At 42.1% G+C, this 23,474-nt stretch overlaps 1 protein-coding gene across 3 annotated transcripts in view; it reads left to right on the forward strand.

Annotated features, from left to right (window-relative positions):
- The first annotated feature begins 2,498 nt into the window (after positions 1-2,498).
- Positions 2,499-23,474, forward strand: part of Tfap2d (transcription factor AP-2 delta) — a 55,736-nt gene continuing 34,760 nt past the window's right edge. Inside the window, exons 1-5 of one of the 3 annotated variants that reach the window (XM_004869054.3) lie at positions 2,499-2,966; positions 3,938-4,435; positions 7,924-7,984; positions 17,618-17,783; positions 18,056-18,174. In XM_004869054.3, coding sequence (XP_004869111.1) covers positions 2,928-2,966; positions 3,938-4,435; positions 7,924-7,984; positions 17,618-17,783; positions 18,056-18,174 — 883 coding nt within the window. In that variant the 5' untranslated portion in view covers positions 2,499-2,927. Of the gene's footprint in view, positions 2,967-3,048; positions 3,198-3,886; positions 4,436-7,923; positions 7,985-17,617; positions 17,784-18,055; positions 18,175-23,474 lie in introns of those variants that run through there. The other 2 variants (XM_021247784.2, XM_087188140.1) reach the window with 2 other exon arrangements.

Consider the following 23,474-nt stretch of genomic DNA (forward strand, 5'->3'; position numbering starts at 1 on the left):
ACAAAACAGAAAGGAATTAGATTTGCTGAAAAGCCGAGTCTTTGAGTCAAGCAAGATGGCACTTATTAATTGCTCAAGACTATTAATTGGATGGGAGGGGGGAAAGGGGGGAACTGTCTGACAGAAACAAATCTGATGCATGCACATCTCACACACACACAAGGCACCAAACACAACATACACCTGCCTCAATGAATTTCTTTACAAAAGGGGTGCACTGCGCAACCCCAGAGCAGATGGAAGGGAATGCTGACCAGTGTGTACATATGGCACAGATGATTTCCCCAACTTTTCTTTCAGGGAGAACAGCTTTTTTTTTTTTTTTTTTTTTAAGTTGAGATGAGGTAGGAGGGAGCAGTTGGGCAAGTGAAGTCTCCCTGGGGTCCAGCATGTGGTGTGGGGAGTCAGTGTGGAGGGAGGAAGAGCACTTTGCAAAGGAGACAGGGTCCAAAACTAAAAGGGGTGCACTTTATCTTTCCTGCAGGTCTCAAATACAAATAAAGGATTTTTTTCATTCTTTGTGATCTTTAGTTTTCTTTAAGTCTAAGGGTACTCAAGCATCATAATAAATGAAACACCTAATGACCTTTCCCATATGTCATTCCATAGGATGTACTCGGCTCAGGCCAGAGCTCATTACTGAGAGTATCAGAAGGCTACCTCTTCTGAGTGCAGGGTTTTGTGTAGGTCACCTCCTGGATCATCTGCTGGGACAGCAAAGGAAGCAGGCAGCCTTCTGGTCCTGAGCCTCCTGGTTGTTCCCAGGCAAGAGGATTTTGTGTCTGTTGTTCAGACTTAAGCTAGGAGGAGAAGGTCCTTTCGCCTTCAATGAAGGTATATTACAGTAGGGTGCTGGGGAAGGTGGTTGCTGGTTGTTAGAGAAGGTACCATCCTTTTCTATTTGAGCTTTGGCTACCTGGGAAGCCAATATTATCCACCAAGAAAAGTAAATCTGGCCATTCACAACATAATGTGTGGGCTCTACATATTCTTTTGGGGGCAGAGTTAAATTTTCTCAGTGGGATTTCTGGGTAATATATATTCCCAACTCCCAAGGTTAATTAGATAGTTTATGTCCTCTATGGGTTAGCTATGAAGGCCTACCTGGCAACTAGCAAACAAAGATTACTAGACAAGCACTTTGGGGTTCAGCCCTCAGGGCCAACCAGCTCTCATCTTACCCCTCCCACTTAAAGAGTGATTGGACATTTTTTCATCTTCATTGATTTCTCAGTCTCCTGACTTCATTAGACCAAAATATAGAATTTTAAGAATTGGAAGTTGAGGAGCTGGTGCACCTTGACATGAGGTGGCTGCTGACCCCTGTACAGGGCTGGAGCGTCTCTGATCTCCATTTCAGACAATGCATTTCAATTCTTGTCATGTGCCTTTGTCCATTTGTATAAACCAAAGAGTGCTGAGTGATAGGCCCAGTTAGCCTGAATGAGGAGATCCCAATAAACCCTCCCAAACCCCCGACCTTAAAAAAAGCCACGTGTCTGTTTGCCTGCGGCTTATTATTAAGACACCTTCTCAGCTTAAACACTTAAAAGGTAACCATGAAACAGCAATTAAGACTGAATTACCCCCTCTATCTCCGAGATGAGTCTGTGGGGCCAGCCAGTCCTTATGAGATACACAGGGTTGGAGGCTGGACCTCGAGAAGTCTCAGTCTTCCCAGCTTGAACCCACTACTACCCCCTTCAGGCACCAGACAACTTGATGGGGGAAGCTACATTTTAAAGGAAGTAAACCTCAAAAACTGTTTGAAAGTCAGAGATCCACTAAAGAAAGGGAGATAGGTGCACGCACTGCCTCCCTCCTGCCCTCTCTGTAAAATACAACCCTAAAGCTTTTAAAGGTTATTTTGGAGAAATAGTGTTCAAATACCTGGTTCCAGTGTTAAATGGTCTAACCTCCAACACACACTTCTATCCAGCACTATTTACAGAAGGAAAACACAAAAGAGGAGGAAAAATGGTTAGGTTGGAAAATGAAAGACAACATTTACCTAAATGTGGAATCTTGTCACACATCTTTATTCGTTTGCATTTTTCGTAAATTTATTGCCAGTTACACCACTTTATGATTGAAACTTGGGACTGTCCATCACAGTTATTTATTTTAAAAGCTTCTGAAAAGTGTAAGCCACCACCTAGTGTTGCCTTTCAAAAGAGAGAAAGGACCCAAATTCGATGTAAATATGGAAGAAGCAGTATTGTTTCCATTTGGGCAAAGGCAGGCACCCCAATCTAGGCTAAATTGATACGGATGCTTGTTGGAAAAAGCAGCTTTCAGCATCCAGGGATTGGAACCAATAGGAATGAACACTTGCCCATGGTAAAGGAAGCTTTAATTAATATATATTTCCATCTCTAATATACACATATTGGGGCTAGATCTCTGTCTTCACAATAAAATGTGTGCAAATGCTCTCCGAAGAGATAAGTCCCCACCTCAGCCGGTATAGAAAAGCATGATAAAGGTTGGAAAAAATGGATAAAAATGTTGAAAGAACCTCCAGTTCCTTATTAGGTGAAGATACAATATTTATTCCTTGTCTCCTGGGATAAATCTCTTCTGCCTATTGTCCTCCCAGTTCTCAGTGCTGATGCTTAATTTTCAAAACTTCTATATTACCAAGGGACCTACGACATCAGCCAAAGAAATACTCAGCAAGTACAAAATCTGTTCCAGGGAGCTGCTTTTGTGCAGAGGGAAAATTTTGTTCCTACAGGTTTTTAAGTGGGTACAAGGCGAGGAGCTATCTGATCCGGGCAAAACCATTACAATTTAGATCTCTGTCTATAGAACATTTCTTTTTCCTTAAAAAAAAAATTGGAAAATACAAGAAGTTTGGATTTTTTTTTTCCAGATTCTTTTTTTGGAGGGGAAAATTGCATCGTAAGCTTTTGGAGAAACCCAACATGTCAACTACCTTTCCGGGACTAGTCCACGATGCCGAGGTATTATTACTTTTTTTTTTTTTTTGAGCGCGCGTGTGTGTGGCGGCGGTGGTGGTGGCGGCGGCGGCGGTGGCAGCTTCCCCTGTCTCTAATCTATGTGGGACCGTTACGTTTAATTATAATCTGGCTTTCCGGGGAAGTTAAGGAAGGGAAGGGAGAAGAGTTCGTTATGACATCTGTCGCCAGAAAGGGCAACTCTCTGCCACGTTAAGAAACATTTGCCATAATGAGGTAGAAAACACAATCCTAATAATAAGGAGGGGGGTGAGGAGAAAGAGATAGAAAAGGATTTTCAGAAAGGCAAAGAAGAGGACTGATGGGGGGCGGTAGGTGGACAAAGGGGGGTGGGTAAAGCGCACCTCTTTTGCAATGAGCTTCTTCAGGGGAAGGGAAGCAGTTAAGGAGGGGTCGGATTCCCTCTCCCAGATAGCTGAGGAAGTGAGCAAGTTGAACAGTTTGCAGACTGGATTTTTGTTTTAATGTACGGACCGTGATTTTGAGCAGTCCTGGCCGAACACCTCGGCCTGAACGGGCGCGGCTTTGGGCGTTCGGTCCGGGTGGAGCGGCGAGGAGGGGCCGGCGCTCTCTGCCGGGGACCGTCCTACTCCCCGCGGCCCGGAGTCGGCTGCAAACCTGGCTACTCTCGCCCAGTTCCCTGCACAAGTTGGGCAGGGACTGGGTGTGTCTGTGTGTCTGCGTGTGCGCGTGTGTGATGTCGCCCGCACCTATATAGGGTGGGGGACTTTTTCCCGCCGTCTCGACTGTGAGGACCGGGCCGCCCATCCCCAGCTGCCTGCTGGCAGAGGCTTTCTGGAAAGGCGACGCGCCCGGCTGCGGTGCCACCCCAGCCCTGTGCGCTGCTCTCCTTGGAAAGCTGGAGTAGGCTCTGGGCTCTGGGAGAGTGGCGCTTTGGTTGCAAAATGACAAACCTCAAGTTTTTCTGCTCTCCCTTTTCCCCCTCTTCCTTCCAGATACGTCACGACGGATCAAACAGCTACCGTTTGATGCAGCTTGGCTGTCTGGAGTCCGTAGCCAATTCCACTGTCGCCTATTCCTCCTCCTCTCCTTTAACTTACTCCACCACCGGCACCGAGTTTGCGTCCCCCTACTTCTCCACTAATCACCAGTACACCCCGCTCCACCACCAGTCCTTCCATTACGAGTTTCAGCATAGCCACCCGGCAGTCACCCCCGACGCCTACTCTCTGAACTCTCTCCACCACTCGCAGCAGTACTACCAGCAGATCCACCACGGGGAGCCCGCCGACTTTATTAACCTGCACAATGCGCGGGCACTCAAGTCCTCCTGCCTGGACGAGCAGAGGCGGGAGCTGGGCTGCCTCGATGCCTACCGTCGCCACGACCTGTCCCTCATGAGCCACGGCTCTCAGTATGGAATGCACCCAGATCAAAGACTCCTGCCAGGGCCCAGCCTGGGGCTGGCCACCGCCGGAGCGGAGGACTTGCAGGTAAATAAGCGTGCAGCGCGTTTGTCTGCGCCCTCCCCTCGCCGCCTCCCCCTCCCGCCCCATTAATACCCTGACTGTAAGCAAGCTGGCTCTCTCTCTCTCTCTCTCTCTCTCTCTCTCTCTCTCTCTCTCTCTCTCTCTCTCTCGCTCTCGCTCTCGCTCTCGCTCTCCCTCCCTCCCTCCCTCCATCCCTCCACCACATACACACCCCACTTAGGAAAAGTTATAAAACAAAACAATTACACGAGTGTGGTCACTCTGTCCTCATTGGATCCAGGCAATTCACCCACTTAAGGTGGTTCTACTAGCTGCGGGCCCTTGCCTTCACCAGTCGCCACAGAAGTCTCCTGACAATCACACCTCTGGCCCTAAGGGCCGGGTGAGGGAAGTAGAGGAGGAAGCTGAGTTTCAGTCCCCTGCACTCCTTGGGAACCAACAGGTTGACAAAAAATGCTGCCCTCAGTTTCTGCACTTCACAAGGTCTGTGTTTCTTGTCCTGATTTTTTTTTTTCCCAGTCTGAGCTGGTGGAGATTTTACTGTGAATTGCGGAGGGGCTCTCATTTATTCTTGGAAAATTGAGCTTGAGCAAGTTGGACCAAAAAATACTAGGTTGCTGTAAAAAGTAAGAAACTGCAAATGAAAGCCTCTAAAAATCCACATCAGTGAAAGAATCTGTACAGTGAGCTTGGCCAGGGTGTAGCACTGAGTCCAACTCGCTTGCTTTGCCTGGTGTTTGCCCAAGTCCAAAGCCCACTTGGATGATCCTGCTCTTATTTTTCCTCTGTAAGTAATTATATATTAGATCCAGCTCCTTTAAAAGACAGAGATGAGAAAGTAAAGAGAGTAAGGCAAGGAGAGAAAGGAAAAGGAAGGAGAAAAAAGAAAATGAAGGAAAAGGAATAAAAAGAAGGAAAGAAGGGAGGGAAAAAGAAGTCAAGAAATTCAGACGCTGCCATCACTCAAACAGATGATCCCCTACTTTCTTTTTTAACACAATTTTGCACATTCTTTGCCTACAGTGAAATTGCTAATTGTGCAATCACATTGTCTTAGGCACATTTCAATCAAATAAGCACAAATGTCTAGAATAAGAATCCAATTAAGACTCAAACTTGCAGCATCGTTTCATGAGCAGTACACTTCCACCTGCGAGCGCCCTACTTCTGCAGTCCGAACAACCTTTGCCACTTCCTCCACATTCGCCAAGATGAATGAGGAGATATATTCCAAGACGTAAGTTGGAGACGTAAGAGATCCCTTGTTGCGCACAGAAAATCTTTTCCCTTCATGTACCTCGGAGCAAGGGATTACTTTTAAATTAAAGTGAACCCCCTTACAGTTCCAACAAAGGGCCACAGCCATTAGTTCCATGCACAAGGAAAAAGATCTGGCTTCATAAACCTTGACTTTCTACACTTATATTCACAAAATAATTTTATACGCTCAGGGCATTTTACATTTTTCACAAGGATCTCCTTATGTTTCAAGGGGGGAAAAAATCTGCCATTCAATGCTCAGCTCAACTAAAACCTATTTACTCCTTTTAATAGCCACGTCTGCTGCTGATTTTTTTGTATCTGTACAAATTTTTTTTCTGTGCGAGGCACAAAGCCGGGCATTTTTCAAAAGAGGGGATTAGAACATTTGCAAGCACCAGACAAAGAAAGAATCCTGTGCAAAAGGACACCGTAGTTTATCCAATTTTCGACTTAGTGCCATTCAACTGGTCACTTATGCAATGTCATCTGACCAAACAACATGTTTTACTTATGAAGGGAAAAAGTTTGTTAAGTGAAGAGACTGAGATTTGTCTCTTCTAAGAAATAAACATTGTAACAGTGCGTCAGAGAGTAGGAGGGAAAGTAGTTCATTCCTTTCTCCTTTAGAGATGCTTTTACCTTCTATGTTTCACATTTTATGAAACCAAAATTTCTCCAGCCTATTTCTTTCTTATGTGCTTATCGTTTTATCTTTTTATTACTCATACTAAAGTACTTTTGCTCATCCTGAGAAGGAAAATATTTCAAGGTACTAGAAGAAATCGAGTATGTTGTATGATAAAAGTAGATACATGCATGTATCTTTAAATAGCTACTTACCTATATGTATCATATAACAATATGTTATGAAGCAAGTTTGTAAATGTGGCAAGTTATTTTCTACCACTCTTCCTGGACCTAGTTGGCAGAATGAAAAAGAAAGAATCATAGCTACATTTAAAGCAAGAAATGAGGAGGGAGTGTGTGGGAGAAATCCGTCTCTCTCCTTTTATTTCTTCCTTTTTAAAACATTCATCAGCATATGCCTCATTTTAAATGCAACAAATGTAAATATACTTTTCCCTGCACAGAATTTTAAGTGAAAGTCCAATGGTTTGGAGGGCGGTCTAAGTCTGCCTAACAGATGCAAACAGTCTTGTGGCTTCAGTTCCATCTTTGAGTCCCCTAAAAAGATTTGCTATGGCCAACAAAGAAAACTGTCACACCTTTTCCCATCACCGCTTTAATTTATGCTCAGTCTCCAAGGTTTTTTTTTATATTGATTTGATAATCACTTTAAGGCAGAACATTTAAAATAAGAAAGAACTCGTGAGTAGGTTGAAAAGGGGGGTCTTGCAGGCCTGCCTCAATATGGTGAAAATGGGAGGCAAAAGGGAGCCAGGGCTGTAAAGGTTGTTTTGTAAAGTGGGTTTTTATTATGCACCGACTCTCTCCGCATTTACTTAACTCTTCACGGGCTGTTGGGTAGGTTAACACCCTTCAAGGCCTCTTTCATGTCCAATACCTCGTTTGTTTGTAAAGGAAAATGAGCCTTTAACACATTTGGAGTCAGAAAAAAAAGACAGCCACAGAGAAATTTTTATTTTTCTTAATAAAATATCAGCATACCCTTTCCACCTTTCCAGCTCAAATAATTCCTCAATCCATTAGGAGCCTGAAGAAGGTTCTACAGCCTGTGAACCTGCAGGCATTCCCTCCATAAGGCCCATTTTGGGTAGCAATGCAGGATGGTCCTACATTTGGGGTAAAACAGAATGCTCAAAAGATATCTTATATCTTGCATGCAGAATAACTCTTCTGACCCCCATAAGAAACCCACACCCTAAGCCCTGACACTGTAGAATAGATTTCTCCACTCAGAAAGTATTGAATGTCCACTGTCTGTGGATACTATATGCCTTGTTGGATTCTCAACGGGCTTCTCATTCTCTTATACCAAGATGAAAGGCTCTCAGGTACTCTGAAGTGTAATACTACATGGTGATATAAAGGGCATACCCAAAAATTTATACAACTTTTACATTATGGTTTTGCTGGCATTTTTTTGGTTAAAATTGTGTTTGCTGGCAAGCTTGTCCCAGCTCAGTGGTTGTTTTGAAATGTCTACTGAGATAAGATCTAAGGGTAGGCCATTCTGAAAGATTTTACTACCCACATGGTCGTACTTATCAGATTTGAGTGATCTTATTTCTTTTTCCTTTATTAAGGGCTCTGTGGAAGCCCAGTGTGGGCTGGTTCTCAATGGCCAAGGTGGAGTGATAAGAAGAGGTAAGTAAGAACGTTTTGACCATAAACATTCTTACTTTGCTTTAAAGATCTCACAGTACTTGTAAACATCAGATTCCTTGTCTGCTGATTATGAAACCAATTACTCTTACTCAATAATTGACGTTCCATATAGGCATAGCTATATTAAAATCTCCTTTTTTCTCTTTGAGGCTTGAGTGCAGGCTGAGCCCAAAAGACTTGTGCTAGGAGATATTTGCTGCTCCTCACAGAACAATGACAAAAACAAAGTTAGAGAGGAAAAAAATTGAGGATAAAAAACACTTTTCACACCTCTGCCCATCACCAATACCACATCCTGGAGCAGAATTTCTGGTCTCTTTTAGTTCTGATGTGTCAGCCACAGCCTGGGTGTTTGAGGTGATATTGTTAGCTTGAGGCTTTGAGAGATTCTGTGAAAGGCCTGATCACTGAGGCTTTAGGGAAAGCTAATGAAACACCAATATTGTAGCTGCCTTATTTCTGTAAGAGTCCAGAACATTTCTTTCTTTAAGGAGGGTGGGAGGAGGAGGTAGTGTTAACTGTACCGGATAAAGCTTTCTTGTTCCCATCTGTTGGGGAAAACATCTGAATCCAAAGTTACCCATGGAATTGGAAGGTGGGGGAAAGGCGAGAGGAGAGGAGAGAGCTGTTGCTTTCAGCTGAAGCACTGAAGGGGCTGCATCTCAGATGTTCCATTTTGACAAAAGGTTTTGAACTATGATATTCACAGGGCCTCAAGGCAGTGCAGATTTTGTTGGCTTTCCCTACTTAACTGTACCCAGAGCCTCTGAAGTTTATTTTCCTAGCATGCTGAGAAACCTGAGGAGCATACAAGGCAAGAGGGACCAGCTGTTATCCCAACTTCATATGAATTAATAAGACGTAGCCTATTCACCAAGACTAATTCCTGCTCCAGGGCCACAGTTGTCTTTAGTAACCAAGCCACTAAAACTGAGTCACTTCTGGTGGTAGGGAATAAGTGTCCTTCAGTCTTTCTCAATTCCTGTCAAAGATTCTTGACTTACTTGCTTTTGTGGGGACAGGAGTGTGCTGGTAGAAAGCAGTGGATATTTTTGTTCAAATTGCAGACTTCAAAATACAATGTGTATATTCAAATTCAGGAAGAAAGAAAACAAAGGGTGTTTTCCTATTAGAACTTGGGTGTTGCAGCAATATATATTTGGATTTTATATTAAATTTAAAAGAGCAGTTCAACTCTTAAAACAAAAACTATGGATATTGCTACACAGACTTTTTTTTTTAAATGGCAGTGTTAAGCTTGCCAGTCAGGTCAATACCCAGTCATATCTAAATGCCAAGAAATAGGTCCAAGACTGGTGAATATTAAAATTAACTAGCCACACGGTTAGGCAAGTAAAAAAAAATTTCACAATGAGAAGAGGTTCCATGAGACCTAATGACTGCGATCTGGTTAGGGAGGCTAAAACTAAAGGTGAGGCCCTGCGCTCTGGGCGCACAGATAGCGGTGGTGCTGAAGAACAGCGCCACTGATTAGGCGACGGGGCCGGCTTCTTAGAGAGCAGTGCTCTCGCTACCGCGATTTTCGCATTCAGTTGAGTATTTGCTGGAAGATCGCCTTCTCCAAAGCTTGAAATTGCGTCCCAATTGTTGTACTATAGGTGACAGAGGGTGAGAAGTAGTCGAGGCCGAGGCCAGGAGCTAGGAATGAGACTGCGGCAGTGGCATCCGTTGACATTTCAGATTTAGGTGGCATGCCCTCCCCCCAGCGTCCTCTCCAGATATGCCAACGCTTTAGCAATCTACAAAGAGCAAGCTGCGGTCTTATCAGAGCCACAGAAATGGTGATCATGAGCAGATGTCTATTGTTCTTCTAGAATTTAGTATCTGTTTGTTTCACTGAAAAATCATCTCTTAATCTGGCATTTAAAAACCAAACGTTGATTTTGTAGAACAGCAGAACGCCAAAGAGAAAGGCCATGTAACTTGGGGTTTATGTTTGTATGATTTGATTAAACTTTAATCCTCATTTCGAAGTAACTAAGAATTTAGCTGCTGAGTTTATTTCATTTCCAATTCTTTTAGCGAAAGGCCAGTTAACCTGTGTGGGCCCTGGAGAGGCACAGTGTGACTACACGTCTGTGTACTCTGAAAGTACCAGTGTTCAGGACAGGCTGCAAGTGGATAACAAGGAAGTGTTGCCTAACAGGGAAGGATATTTTATCAGAGTTCATCCAACCCCTTATCCCAGGACTCCCTATTTTTTTTAGGAAATGCCTATGAATCCCCTTCTCTCGATTGTCACAGTTGTGTACAGGACTTGCTCCATCAACAGCTCAGGCCCCCTTTGTTCATCAAAAATCTAGAACTAATTAAGTAAAGTACTCTGCCCTACCGCTGTCTATCTTACAGCCCAATAAAATAATATCTAATAGCTTCAAAGAGAATGTTTGTTTTTTCCCCAGTCCATGCTTTACAGATGATTCTCCACACAAAATGCAATTTTCCAAAAAAGCACAACTTTTCAACATTATCCGCTTTCTCCCTAAGTTCTTGGATAAATTTATATTTCTTATGGCATCCAGAATTACAATGGCAGGAAAAAATAGATGTTACTTCCAAAGACAAGACCTCCCAAATGTTCCTTTTGAAGAAAGACACATGTCTATGTGCCCTGCATGGGTCTGCAGGGGAAGCTGTCTAGGTTTATAGTATGGTGAGGATTGGTGAGTGCCTGTCCTTTCAATTTGGCCACTTGTAAAAAACAAAATGCTGTTTCTCTGACTCACTTTGGTAAGTAGCAATTATATTGTTTTTGTCTGTAATGAGGGCCTAGTATGGAAAAAAAAATACGTGGAAAGGAGGCAGTGGCGAGGTAATTACCACCTAGATAAAATATTTGCTACCGCCTCAGAGGCGTAGCTCCCTGCGCGCTCACTCCTGGTTAATAGTGTGCGCGATTTTGCCCGCAGCTCCGCCACTCCAACCATCAGAACCAATAATCTTTACTTTACCCTGAGCTCGAGTATCGATAGCTTCTTTCGCCTCGGGCATCGGCTTTGATATGTTAATATTTCTGAGTAGCAAATTCTGCAGAGATCATATTAATGTTGTACGTACAGAGTGGAGCTTTGCCTTCGTTGAATATTCAGACACTGGGTTTCAAAAGGCATCTCTTGAAGAAATGAGACTTCTGTTTACAGGAGTCATCTATGGTTTTAATCATAGAAAGAAAGAAAGAAAGAAAGAAAGAAAGAAAGAAAGAAAGAAAGAAAGAAAGAAAGAAAGAAAGAAAGAAAGAAGGGAGGGAGGGAGGGAGGGAGGGAGGAAGGAAGGAAAGAAAGAAAGAAAGAAAGAAAGAAAGAAAGAAAGAAAGAAAGAAAGAAAGAAAGTCCCACTCTTCTTTTCCCGGTGAATCTTCTGAGGCTTCCCCGTGGCCCCCTCCCCTGTTGTCAGACGATGGTCCCTTTCATTTTTTGCTCTGAGTGTTTAATAATAAGTGAGCAATGTTGATGATGACAAAGAGAAGGAGGAGAAGGAGGAGGAGGAGGAGGAGGAGGAGGAGGAGGAGGAGGAGGAGGAGGAGGAGGAGGAGGAGGAGGAGGAGGAGGGTAATAATGAAAGGACCCAGACTGAAATTTCAGAGTAGGGGTTCATTTGGGTAGGGACTTTGGCCTTCCGATGAGTATAGTCGTGAGATGAGAAGATCCAGTCTTTCCACTTGTAGGTGGAAAATGACATTTTGGCCCAGTCTGTTTTGTGAAATCGGGATGGCAAACTAAAAGAGGGGGGGAGGGGGAGATGAAAAAAGTAAAGAGGGGAAGCGCCCTGTTTCGCCTTGTGATCATTCCGTCTTGCAGCCCCAGGCTAATTTCAGAAGCTTAAATACCGCCGTAGCCTCTGGGCCAGCGGAGAGGAGAGGACCGGCCACTGGCTGGCAGGAGCGCTTTCCCGATTGCCCGTGGCTACACAAAATACAAACTACTTTGAATCAAAACATTTTTGGGGAATTAATACGATTTGAACTTTGCACGTTTTAAAGGAGCTGGCGTTTGTCAGATAGCTTAGAGGTGACTGGCATACCAAGGCCGAGGCATTGACACCGCAATACGAACACTGTCAGCTCAGATTTAAGTTTTGAAATGCTTCCATGAAATGCAGCTTTAGCTTCATTCTCCTTGCCTGCCAATATTAGGAAGGCTGGGACTGACCACCCTTCCTTTTGCATCCCTCACCTCTGCTAGCTCCGTACTGGAGTGGGAGCTTGCGTCTTCCTTTGCTTCTTCCGGTTCGGCTCGGCGGGACCTTGCGTCTTGGAATCCCACTTGAAGAGAGAATCTTTGGTTCTTCCGCCTGTCTCGGAAGGAATAAGAGTGGAAGAGTGTGGTAGCCTTGGCCCCCTTCCTTTCTCATCACCTCCTGGGTAGAGAGCGCCTACCCAAATCTCATCTCTGTGGTTCGGCCTCTGTGGGTGAAAATAGAGCCAGAAAAGCACTTGGAGTCTCACCTGCCTCCTTACCCCCCATATGCAGACGCTGCAGATCTCAAGTTCAGTATCGTGTAGATGAAGCCTAAAACGCGTGTACCAAAAGACCTAGAGGCGTGATTGCTGCACAGTTTGTTGTTGGTGTTGGTGGTGGTGGTGGTAGAGATGGGAAGCGGTGGGAGGTTGCTTTTCTCACAACCCATTGCCTTCGCTCTAATTGCTTTACTACTTTGAAAATCAAAACTGCAGCACACTGTACTGGGAGTGGGGATAACCCCCTCCCCAACGCAAGCGCGCGGACATACACACACACACACACACACACACACACACACACACACACCATTACACACCCACTGTCCCCGTGCGTTCTGCACCGAGAGGAACTCATCCGGCCACCATAACCCCTAATCCCGTTGTACCTGCCATAGTGTGATCCTCCTGCGAACCACACTGTCTCGGCTGGCACATCAAAGGCCTACTTGGCGGCCATTAAGTCCCCACCCCTTCTCGGTTCGAGTTCAGTTAGTTTCTGCTGCCTGGGGTGGGGGATGCGGTGGGGGGGTGCTGAGGGAGAAAGGCTGGAGGGGAAGCAGGGAAATGTTTCTACCCCACCCGGCTGTTCACAGCACACCTCGCAGAACTGCAACTGCAGAACAAACAGGGACAGGAAACTCTTGTAATCGCTTACACGTTTTCAATGTGTCAGAAAAAACGAGCGATCACTGGAGATGAAGGAGAGAAAAAAAAAAAGTCCCTGCCGTTTGTATTTCTTTCATTTGAATTGTAAACATCTGTTTGGCTGTAAGGCGAACAGAACATTTATTTTGCTCCCAAGATTTGGTCTAATTATGTCAACAGCGACGCGGCGCCGAGCGGGGCGGTGCTGCGGCTTTGGAGGCGCAGTGCGCAGGGGCCTGGCTCCTTCCCGGAAGCCGGCCAGGAAGTATTGATCGCACCTGGAGAGCGCTGGGAGCCGCTTGCCACGGTAGAGAGCGTCCTCAGATGGGGGTAGGGGAGAAGCGCTACCCCAGACCCCGTGTGGGGCTCAGAAGCAGCTTTAGAGGCGCCCAGGGAACCACAGCTCCTTGGAGCAAAAGCGGGCTGGCCACAGGCTTCACCCTTCGGGTGCAGTAAAACGCCAGGTGGGTTCTTCTCTAGTTTCAGAGCACGCACGTTGAGACGGTAGATGCTCAACACAATGGCCGTTGTTGAATGGCCTTTACTCAGGCTGCTGAGCATGTGCATCCATTTCCTTCATACCTCCTCACCCCCTGGAGAGACGAACATACTCGCGTTTCAGACAGAGAGATTAAAACCTAGAGAATGACTCTCCAAGGTCCTGTGGCCAAGTCACTAGTTGGCCTAGATCTTGAAGCTCAGTACTTTTTCCATGACCCCACACTGTTCCTACAGACACAAGGACGGATGTCCCCAGTTACACCAAAAAGAATATAGCCCCAAACTTCCGGGTTATGCACGATCTAACCCAGTGTGACCGCAGAGGGATGAGCCTGGTTTTGTCTTACACACAGTAAGTCTTTGCTAACTTGTCACATTGTCCCAGACAAGTAATTTTCAGTAGGTAATCCCTGATTTCTTACACTGTTACCATAGCTACTCTTTAGAGTATGCAGCATCACTGGAAATAAGAAGTCTTCTCTCCAAATTTCAAATTTAAAAATAATGACCTCCATGGAAATATTGTGTCTATACATTATGAATGGAAAACAGATGAAGTTCTGCATGAGCACGCTGGCTCTGGAATGAAAGATATCCTGAACTGGGGTGCTGAATCTAAAATAGACATGCACAACCACCGTGAGACATGCACCATGACGAGCTCCAGCTGGTGACACTAGGGACCGGACCGAGGCTGACTCAGCTCAGTGAGGTGCACTCTCATGGCCTTTCTTCCTCACAATCACATCAGTGCCATGTGTAGTCTGGGTCCTCTTAGAGAAGTCCCACCCCCTCAACACCTTCATTCCTAATGCAAAAGTCTGGTTATATTGACCGATTACCTTTTCCTACCTTCCTAAAAAGTAAATCACTGAGAAGAAAGATATCATGCTCCCCAAGTTGCTGTAAACTCTACAAGTTGCCAAATCTTTATCCAGAATGAGAGAGTTCCCCAAGGCTGCAGCATTGCCTAGTATCAAAGCAACAGAAATTCCCTTTAAAGATACTGTGACATAAAAAAATAAAAGACTCTAGAGTTGATGGCTAATACTGAATACAAAATAAATCCTTCAGGCAATTTGTGTGTGCATAAGACATACTCTTAATATGCAGCCTGCGTAATTTACCTAATACATTCCTATTTGAGGATAAGCCAGAAACCCAGCCTGGATGTAAGGCCTGGTAGTTAGCACATGGCTAGAAGGAGATTCAATGGTTTCCCTGGGAACTGCTGGCTTTTGGCACACAGGGTTCACTTTGCCAAAGGGAAGCCATTTTCTGACAGGGGATAAAGTGATTTAACTCCTTTTGCAAAATCCATAACCATCTGCATCTTTCTATATTGGGTTTCTGGCCGACTGAAGATTTGTAAAGATAGGAAAGGCCCAAAATTTTGTTCTTCCTTTTTCTTACTAGCTAGGAAAACCATATGTATACAATATATGATGTTAATGAATGTTTAAATTATAAAATGTATTATAGCGAAAGTCACACTGCCAATAATCCCCCTCAAAATATTACCCCTCCCTTCGAAAACACCTACCCTATCATTCTTGCCACTTTCTGAAGTAGTTCTGGGAGTCTTTTTCAAGATTATCTTTTCAAGATGTGCTAAAAAATACAGTGAATGCTACTACCAAGTGTCATCCGGTGAAAAGGCAGGCCCATAAAAACATTACAGTGTGTCCTCCTCCACTTTATTCACTGGACCTGGCACTGTGCAACTTTTGGCTCTTCTTTAAAGTCGAAATGACCATGAAAGGTAAATATTGTGAAACAATTCAGAGTGTGGAAGCAGCCACAAGGGTACAACCAAAGACATCCAGGAAAGAAGATTTCTAGGAGAGCTTCAGAAAGTGGGATGAACAATGAGATAAGTGTATTCAAAGCAAGGGGGCATATTGTGAGACTGCAAAGTGGGGAAGCACAGATGAATTTGTTTCTAGCTCCCCAGGGAGATAGTTTATACAGTTTTCTGTGGCGTTGACTATAAGTCTTACTTGAAGAAAAAGATTTTAGTTTGGCAATTGTGACTTCTTTATGTCTTCAAATTAAGGACAGGATTCCAGGAACTGATATGGGGAATTTGGCCATGTAGACAGGACCTGACTTCTAGTCCAAAGGGTCTGCCCTGACATTCTCACTATCCATCTTCTTTTTTTGGAAGACATTTGGGGATATTAACATCTCCAGAATGTTTAGGAGAAACATCTTAGTCTTTAGCACTTTGAGTGGGGGAAACATGGGTGACCACAAATTCCAAAAGAAGGAATTCCATAGGGCCAGGGATTTAGCTCAGTGGTTTTGCCACCTGCTGCGCATGTGCAAGGTCCCGAGTTCAATCCCCAGTACCAAAAAAATAATAATAATAATAATAAGGAATTCCAAAAATTATAGGTATGGAACTGTATTAAAAGTTCCTCAAGGTTAGCATGTTCTCTCTTCCCAAGGCAACTGTCCCTTTGCCCTTTTAAACATCCTCCCAGTTACTTAAGGTACCAGGCCTAGGGAAGAACACACTTGCATCTGAAGCAAGAGACTGATGTACACTTCATCTGTACTGCATAGTAAAAAAGGATAAGAGCTTTTGGGAAGCAAGTCTTAGTCCAGTGCTTCTCAAACTTTAATGATCATATGCACTGTCTGAGGTTCTTATTAAAATCCATATTTTGTCTCAGAAAGTCTGGGATTGCGTTTGAGATTCCACATTTCTAACAAGTTTCTTCCAAGGATGCCAGTGCTGCCTGGTGAGGATCACACTTTTAATAAAAAAGATTTTGGACCACATTTTCTTGCCCTTTTTTCTTTATTCACTTACCTTCTTTTCCCTTTTCCCTTATAGAACTCAACACTTTCCTGAAATGAGTCTTAAGGTTGCCCATAACTAAAGAAAGCAAATGCATGCCTAGAAAAACCAACTTTGAATTTGAAATGGCCACTGAACCTTGAAAAACTCTTCTCTCAGGTGACTGAGTGAATGCAGAAGGAGACAGCAGGCCGAAATCATAGAGCCACCATCCTAGGAAGGTGGACATTAACCCAGGATTTTTGCAGTGAGTCAGGAGTCGGGCAGCAGGAAACTTTCCTCAGCCCCTTGGATCCTCAAGTTCACTTTAGTCTGTTATAGCTGCTTGAGATTAAGGAAATTACTGCATTTTTTTAAACAAAGGTGACGTTGAAGGAACTTGGACCTTGGAGACAGAAAGCTTCTGTTCCAGGGACTCCAGTGTGGCAAAATTGCTTTGATGATTTTGCTATTAATTCCTCTCTTTGCATTCTAATATTAATGATGACAGTAATCACAATAATATTATTGGCAACTAACATTTAGTAAGTGTTACTATTGTTGTGGTCTAGAAATTGTGTTGTTTGCCTGTATGTGCTGACGCTCGAGACTGGCATGTGGTACAAGAATCTGACCTGTGATCACCTGTACGGGTTGGAAATTTCTGGCAATGGGGAGATGACTGTTAGTAGTATATGAGGACAGAGTGACTGTGGTATCTTTAAGTGATGGATAGATGAGGGAAAGGAGATGGTAATTCTCAAATATTTGGGAAAAGATAACTCATCTGAAGAATTTTTATCTATTTGTGTATATATACATTCACAAACAATCGTGTATAAATAATACCTACATTTTGTAGGCTTAGCTATTGGAGTTCAGATTTTTAACTAATTGAAGTCTGGATGTGATGATGTCAGAATTTATACTGATAAGCCAGCCCATATTCCATAAGGTGTCAATTTTCTCTGAAATTACAATTGTACCCTCACAACAATTTGTTATGTGATACTGGGAAACCAAAACCTTCATTCGTATTTGGAAGGACATTTTCAGAGTAACCTTCTGAGCTGCTGTGGGGTGATAAGTATAAATGTTGTCATGAATTCCCCAATACCGAGCCATCCTTGATAGTAACTTCCCCTCTTGCACTTATCTTTTCTCACTTTCACTAACATGTCATGTTCGTTTCCCTCCCCAGGTGGCACTTGTGTGGTCAACCCCACCGACTTGTTTTGCTCTGTTCCTGGTCGTTTGTCTCTCCTCAGTTCTACTTCCAAATACAAGGTGACCATTGCTGAGGTAAAGAGGCGCCTGTCACCCCCTGAGTGCCTCAATGCTTCACTCCTGGGGGGCATCTTGAGAAGGTAAGATAATCTGTTTTATGATCCTGTGTGTCTCTAACTGTACTGATAACACGCCTTCCACTCTCCATGTTTATAGCTTTTTTTTTTTGTACCGGGGATCAAACTCGGGACCTTGCACTTGCAAGGCAGCCAGTGGAACCACTGAGCTAAATCTCTGGCTACCCTCCATGTTTATGTCTTCCTTCCCATGTGATATTCCCTATGTGGTGAGGTCTTCTCACAATTTGCTTCAGAATGTGAACTTTCAAAACCTAGTTTTTGTTTCTGGACAGAGCAAAATCAAAGAATGGGGGCCGCTGCCTCAGAGAGAAACTGGACAGGCTTGGCTTAAACTTGCCAGCCGGAAGACGGAAAGCAGCCAATGTCACCCTCCTCACTTCCTTGGTCGAAGGTATGATATTTCAGCTCCGCACAGTCATGATGGCTGCTGGTAATTGACACTGAGGCTTATTAGATTATGATGTTTTGTTTCTGTTTATGCTGTTAAGCAAGACAGTTAACAATTTCAGGAAAACTTCCTAATTTATCTTAGCAATAATGATTAACCAGCTAAATATAAAACTGAGATAATTCATAGAATATCAATTAATTACTAATTTGGCAGTAATAGGGAAGGTAATGGAAGATATAGATTCTTTTGCAAGTATTCCTTAAATAATAGCAACAAAAGTCTGCCAATACACTGTCATTTTTATTATTATTTCAGAGTTTAGACATATCTGCCTTAACTCATTGTAATTCAGTGCAACATTATCCACAGGATAAATAATTCTTTATGAAAAGTTCACAGAAGTCTAGCCAGGATCCTGAGCCTGAAAGTACATTGTATTAATCCTTGTAGACATCTTTTAAGGAAGGCTAAAGTTCCATGGTTTTGTGGGTGGGATAAGCTGAGTAATAGAAAGGTTAAAATTAACCAGTATAATAGAAAGAGAAGTGCAAATATATTCCCAGAAGTTATATTTTCCAATTTACATTTTCTGCTTTGTTTTTTCTGTTAGGACTAAACGTTACACACTCTCATACAGTCTTCTTTAAAGAGAAGTATTATTGGATACTTATTTTTTTTAACTTTGTAGGGGAATTTTTAAATGTCAAAGAAAAGTTCTTCCTCAATCCAGAATGCTATTGTTTCAAACATGAGTGACAGAGGCCTTTTTTCTTGGTACTGGGGATCTAACTTGGGACCTTAAGCTTGCAAGGCAGGTCTCTGCACCACTCTGCTAAACCCCGGCCCAACAGAGGCCGTTTTTGACAAACCTCACCTGAACACACCTGTGACACTTTTCTTGAATCAGGTATTTATCTATATGACACTACAGGGAGTGGTAAGTGGGTGAAACACAAAAGCAAACATCTTGTCCTTTTTCCATATTGTGAATACGTAGCATTTAACGTATAACATTAAGAAATAGTGTATTTTTCACATTAGTCTCTGCAAAATTGCTTTGGTGATTTTGCTATTAACTGTTGTCTTTGCTGTGCCATCTGACAGTTAATAATAAAAACAACAGTCACAACAATAATATTGTGTCAACAAACATTTAATAAGTGTTATAGACTGCGCACCCTTGACCCAAAATTCAAAGTCTGAAACTGTTTGAACTACAGCATGACACTCAAGAAATTTGGGAACTTAAATGATATGGGATTTAAACTTTTCAGATTAAGGATGCTGAATTGGTATACATTGTGCCAACATTCCAAAATATGAAAAAATGTAATTTTTAAAACACTTGGATATCAAGCATTGTAGGTAAACAATACTCAACCTGTACAATGTTCTAAAGATGTTGTGTTCTGCTTGCCTGTTTGCTGATGCTGAGGGCTGGCTTATATGAGAGGAATTTGAATTATCATCCACGCATGTGGGCTGGAGTTACCAAGGGAAGGGAAACAAAAACTAGAATGAAAATTAAAAAGACTAAGTGGTTGATTCTGGATAGATTCCTGCACTTTTTAAATAAAAACGTTAAAATTATAACTTTATAAAAGAGAAGATTCAAGAATCATGTGACAGTAAGTAGGACTTGAGTGGTTCTCAAACATACTGCACAGAGTTCAATGAGAAGGTGTACTAGAAAGTGCTTGGACCTCACACCCAAACCAACTGAAATTCAATCTGTAGTTATGGCCCAGGGATCTAGCTAATTTCCAAACTCCCCAGGTGATGCTAATGTTTAATGATGTTTCAGTATCACTGATGAACCTTAGGATCCTTTCTGCTTTCCTGGTTAGACAGGCTGTGAATTCTCATGCAACTTATAACTGGTCTGAAAATTAAAGACCCAAAGAAAAACCCTTCTCCTTACCTCCTGTGAAAGTACTGACCAGTACAATTCTTACTGACTTTTATGGTAGTCAAGTGCACTAGGGTATCCTGTGTGGGAATCATTGATTTGTACCAACACAAGGAACAGAGATCAAATATAGGAAGTGGATAGGATGATCTCTGGGGCCTTTTAGCATACTTCCCCTATCATAAAAGTGACTCAGGTTCTCATCTAGCTTCTGCTCATGCATAACCATTAGTCTTGGCTTATGAAACAAGATTTTAATCTTCCCAGGTGCATTTTATCTTGCGTGATTTTGAAATCCCCCAAATCATGATGTAGAGAAATATTTTACAGTTGAATTCCAAGCACTTGGATAGAATTTCTGGAAAGAGATTTAAAGACAAAGGGACATTTTACAACCCTCAGATTCCCACAAACAAACTCTCACATAAAGACCAATTTAAAAGTAACATTAGAGCTGGGTATAGTCACACACACTTGTAATCTCAGCTACTTGGGAGGCTGAGACAGAAGGATCACAAACTGAGGTCAACCTTGACAACTTAGCAAGATTCTGTCTCACAGTAAAATAAAAAAGGCTAGGAATTAGTTTAGTGCTCCCTGAGTTCAATCTTCCCCAAAGTTACATTAGTATGTGCAATGTTGTCTAATATTCTATTCAGTATTGTTGTGTTCTTTTTAAACATCCATTGTAAAATCACTAAATATATTTCACAACCCACTGTGACGTGAGGATTTATGACCCATAGTTTTAAAAACAACAAGTTATTTTAGGACACAAAACCTAGTGTTCGACAAATAAGTCTGTTTTGGATAAACTGCTAGACTTCATTATAAGCTGGACTGACAAAGAAAGCGAGGACTCTCTGATATATCTTCCTTCTTACACTTCAGTTGGGTTGTGGCGAGAGCTGATAGCCTGTATTCAGCCAGTGACGCCGCACTCTACACTAGGCTCGTGGCCTTTGAAGTCCAATTACAGGGTAATTGTAACTCTACTCTCATCTCTCAACCTCCTGTGATACAAAAACAGATGCTTCTCTTCTGCTTTTATAGAACTTCGAGCCTTTTTGGACCAACATGAATCTGAAGTTTGTTTAGTTTATGTTATTTTCTGCTATACAAACTTTACCATATTTATCATTTGGTAAATAGATCCTTGAATTGAATGTGCCTGTGGGTAATATTTTTACCCTCAATTAGATACTTTTGCAAGAGCCAGTAACATGTTAGATTTTTTTTCCTAGAAATTCTGAAACTAGATTTCTGGTCAACTAAAATGGTCTATTAGCTTTTTCGTAAACCTATATAGTCTTGTGAGAAAGTACAGTACTCATTTTAAAAATATTTCATTGACGTCTCCCATTTATCTCCTAAATTTTCTTCAGTAACTCATCTATATATTTTAAATATTAATTGCAAAGACTTATATTCTCTGAAACATCTCTTAAAACTGTTGCTTACTCTTAAACTTTTGCTTACTCTTATGGAGTAGCTTAGCCACAATAAAACTAGCAGTTTCTCAGAAATTCTGATGGCTCAATATATTAATAAGGTTTAATTATCCCTCCACATTTTGGTACAGTGCATGAGCAGAAGAAAACAAACATGCAGTTGTCTTTATTTCTCTCAGAAAATAAAATAAACCTTATAAAGATCAAACATCTGTGACTTTACTGCCCTAACAGGGTCTCAATGTACAGATGATACAATCTTTATAAAGATCCAATCAATGAAAATTAAGGTGTTTTATGATAGGGATTCAAATTGGAAAATTAATTTTTTTTTTCAAAAACACCCCCTGTCACTTACCCATACCAGATTTCATCATGAACTACCATACTTAGGTCTCCATGCTTGCTTTAGATTTTCAATTATTTTGTTCTTAATTATTTAAAAAATCACATTCTTCTTAGTAGAGTCATTATTTTTAGGCATCATTTTAGGAATTTATAGGGAAGGGCTATTTAATGCAAATATGTAATATGTCTTAATAATTCATGACATCTCTGTCACAAATATCCTGGTACATATTAACCAATGAAATGATGAACTAGAGACTGATAAACAATTTTTCCCTTATAAAATTGTTTAATGAATATTTTAAGCAGATATTTTGAGTGAGAATTTTCTGGGTCCACATAATATGGGCATATTTAACCTGGAATAAAATAGAAATTTTTGAATCCAGAGTCCTATAAATAAAATACCAGATCTTATTCCCTTTTTACTCATATGTCTTCTTCATCTAAGGAGGTTTAAATATATAACTATAATAACTTCTTAAACCTAACTTTATATAAACCTGTTATCCTGATTTCTCTTTGTTTTTCACAGTTGTGATTACTTCTTTGTCCATAGTTACGATATCATTGTAACTATGAGAGATGTCCATTTCTGGGATATTGTATATGGTGGCCTATTGTTGTTTACTCCTATCCACCGATCTTCCTCAGGAGACCTTGGGATAATTCCAGACTCTTCTGGGGTACAAATAGTTTAGCTTTATCCAACATTCATATAACTTGGCCAATATTATTGTCCCAGTCATAACACTCTTGCTATATATTTACTTATGAACTGCCAAGTGCTGTAACTTTCCTGCCCTAGTTTTTACTCCAGAACATTTGCTGAATCAGTGGTTGTTCAAACAAACACAAGGAGTCAATGATCTAGTAGTCATTGCTATCCATCTGTCTCACCTCACCTATAGTAGTTTTCCGTGGTGGCCCACACTCCAGAATCTTGCTTGGGCCTTCTTTGTTAGGGTTGGTTGCTTTGTTGGCATAGTTTTGTTGCTTTTGCAAAATCTCAGGTAACATTCTCAAGCAACACCAATGGCTCTGAAAACCCCATTTATTTAAGCCCTTTAACATAAACACTGGGAGCTACAATGTGTTGAGATAAGAGGACAAATTCTGTATGTGCTCTATTTGTGCAGTTTTAAAACTGTATGGGACAATGGAAATATACATATACATTGGCAAAAAAGTATCATTTCCATATATTTCGTATGATCTCCACTCAGTCTTTTTTAGTTTAAATATTTTATTGCTGTTGCTGTCTCCTTTCATTATATCTATATGGCTTTTCCGGCCCTCCCCTACACCTCCTACTGCATACGAATGACTCATTACTTGGAAAATCTGCCTTCATTGGCCTGGTAATCCCTCCACCACCACCCAAGAATAATATCACTTTTAAAATGGTGTCAGGGCTGGGGATTTAGCTCAGTGGCACTATTCCTGCCTCGAAAGCACAAGATCCTGAGTTCTATCCCCAGTATCAAAAAAAAAAAACTGGTGTCAGATTCTGGACAGGTTCCTTAACCTGACTGAGCTTCACTTTTCCTAATTTAAAAATAAAGATCACAATAATTAGGGTAATGGTAGTT

The sequence above is a fragment of the Heterocephalus glaber genome, unplaced genomic scaffold, assembly GCF_053883595.1.
Source record: "Heterocephalus glaber isolate CG9 unplaced genomic scaffold, H.glaber_assembly_v1.0 deba00001523, whole genome shotgun sequence".
NCBI classification, from domain to species: Eukaryota; Metazoa; Chordata; class Mammalia; order Rodentia; family Bathyergidae; genus Heterocephalus; species Heterocephalus glaber.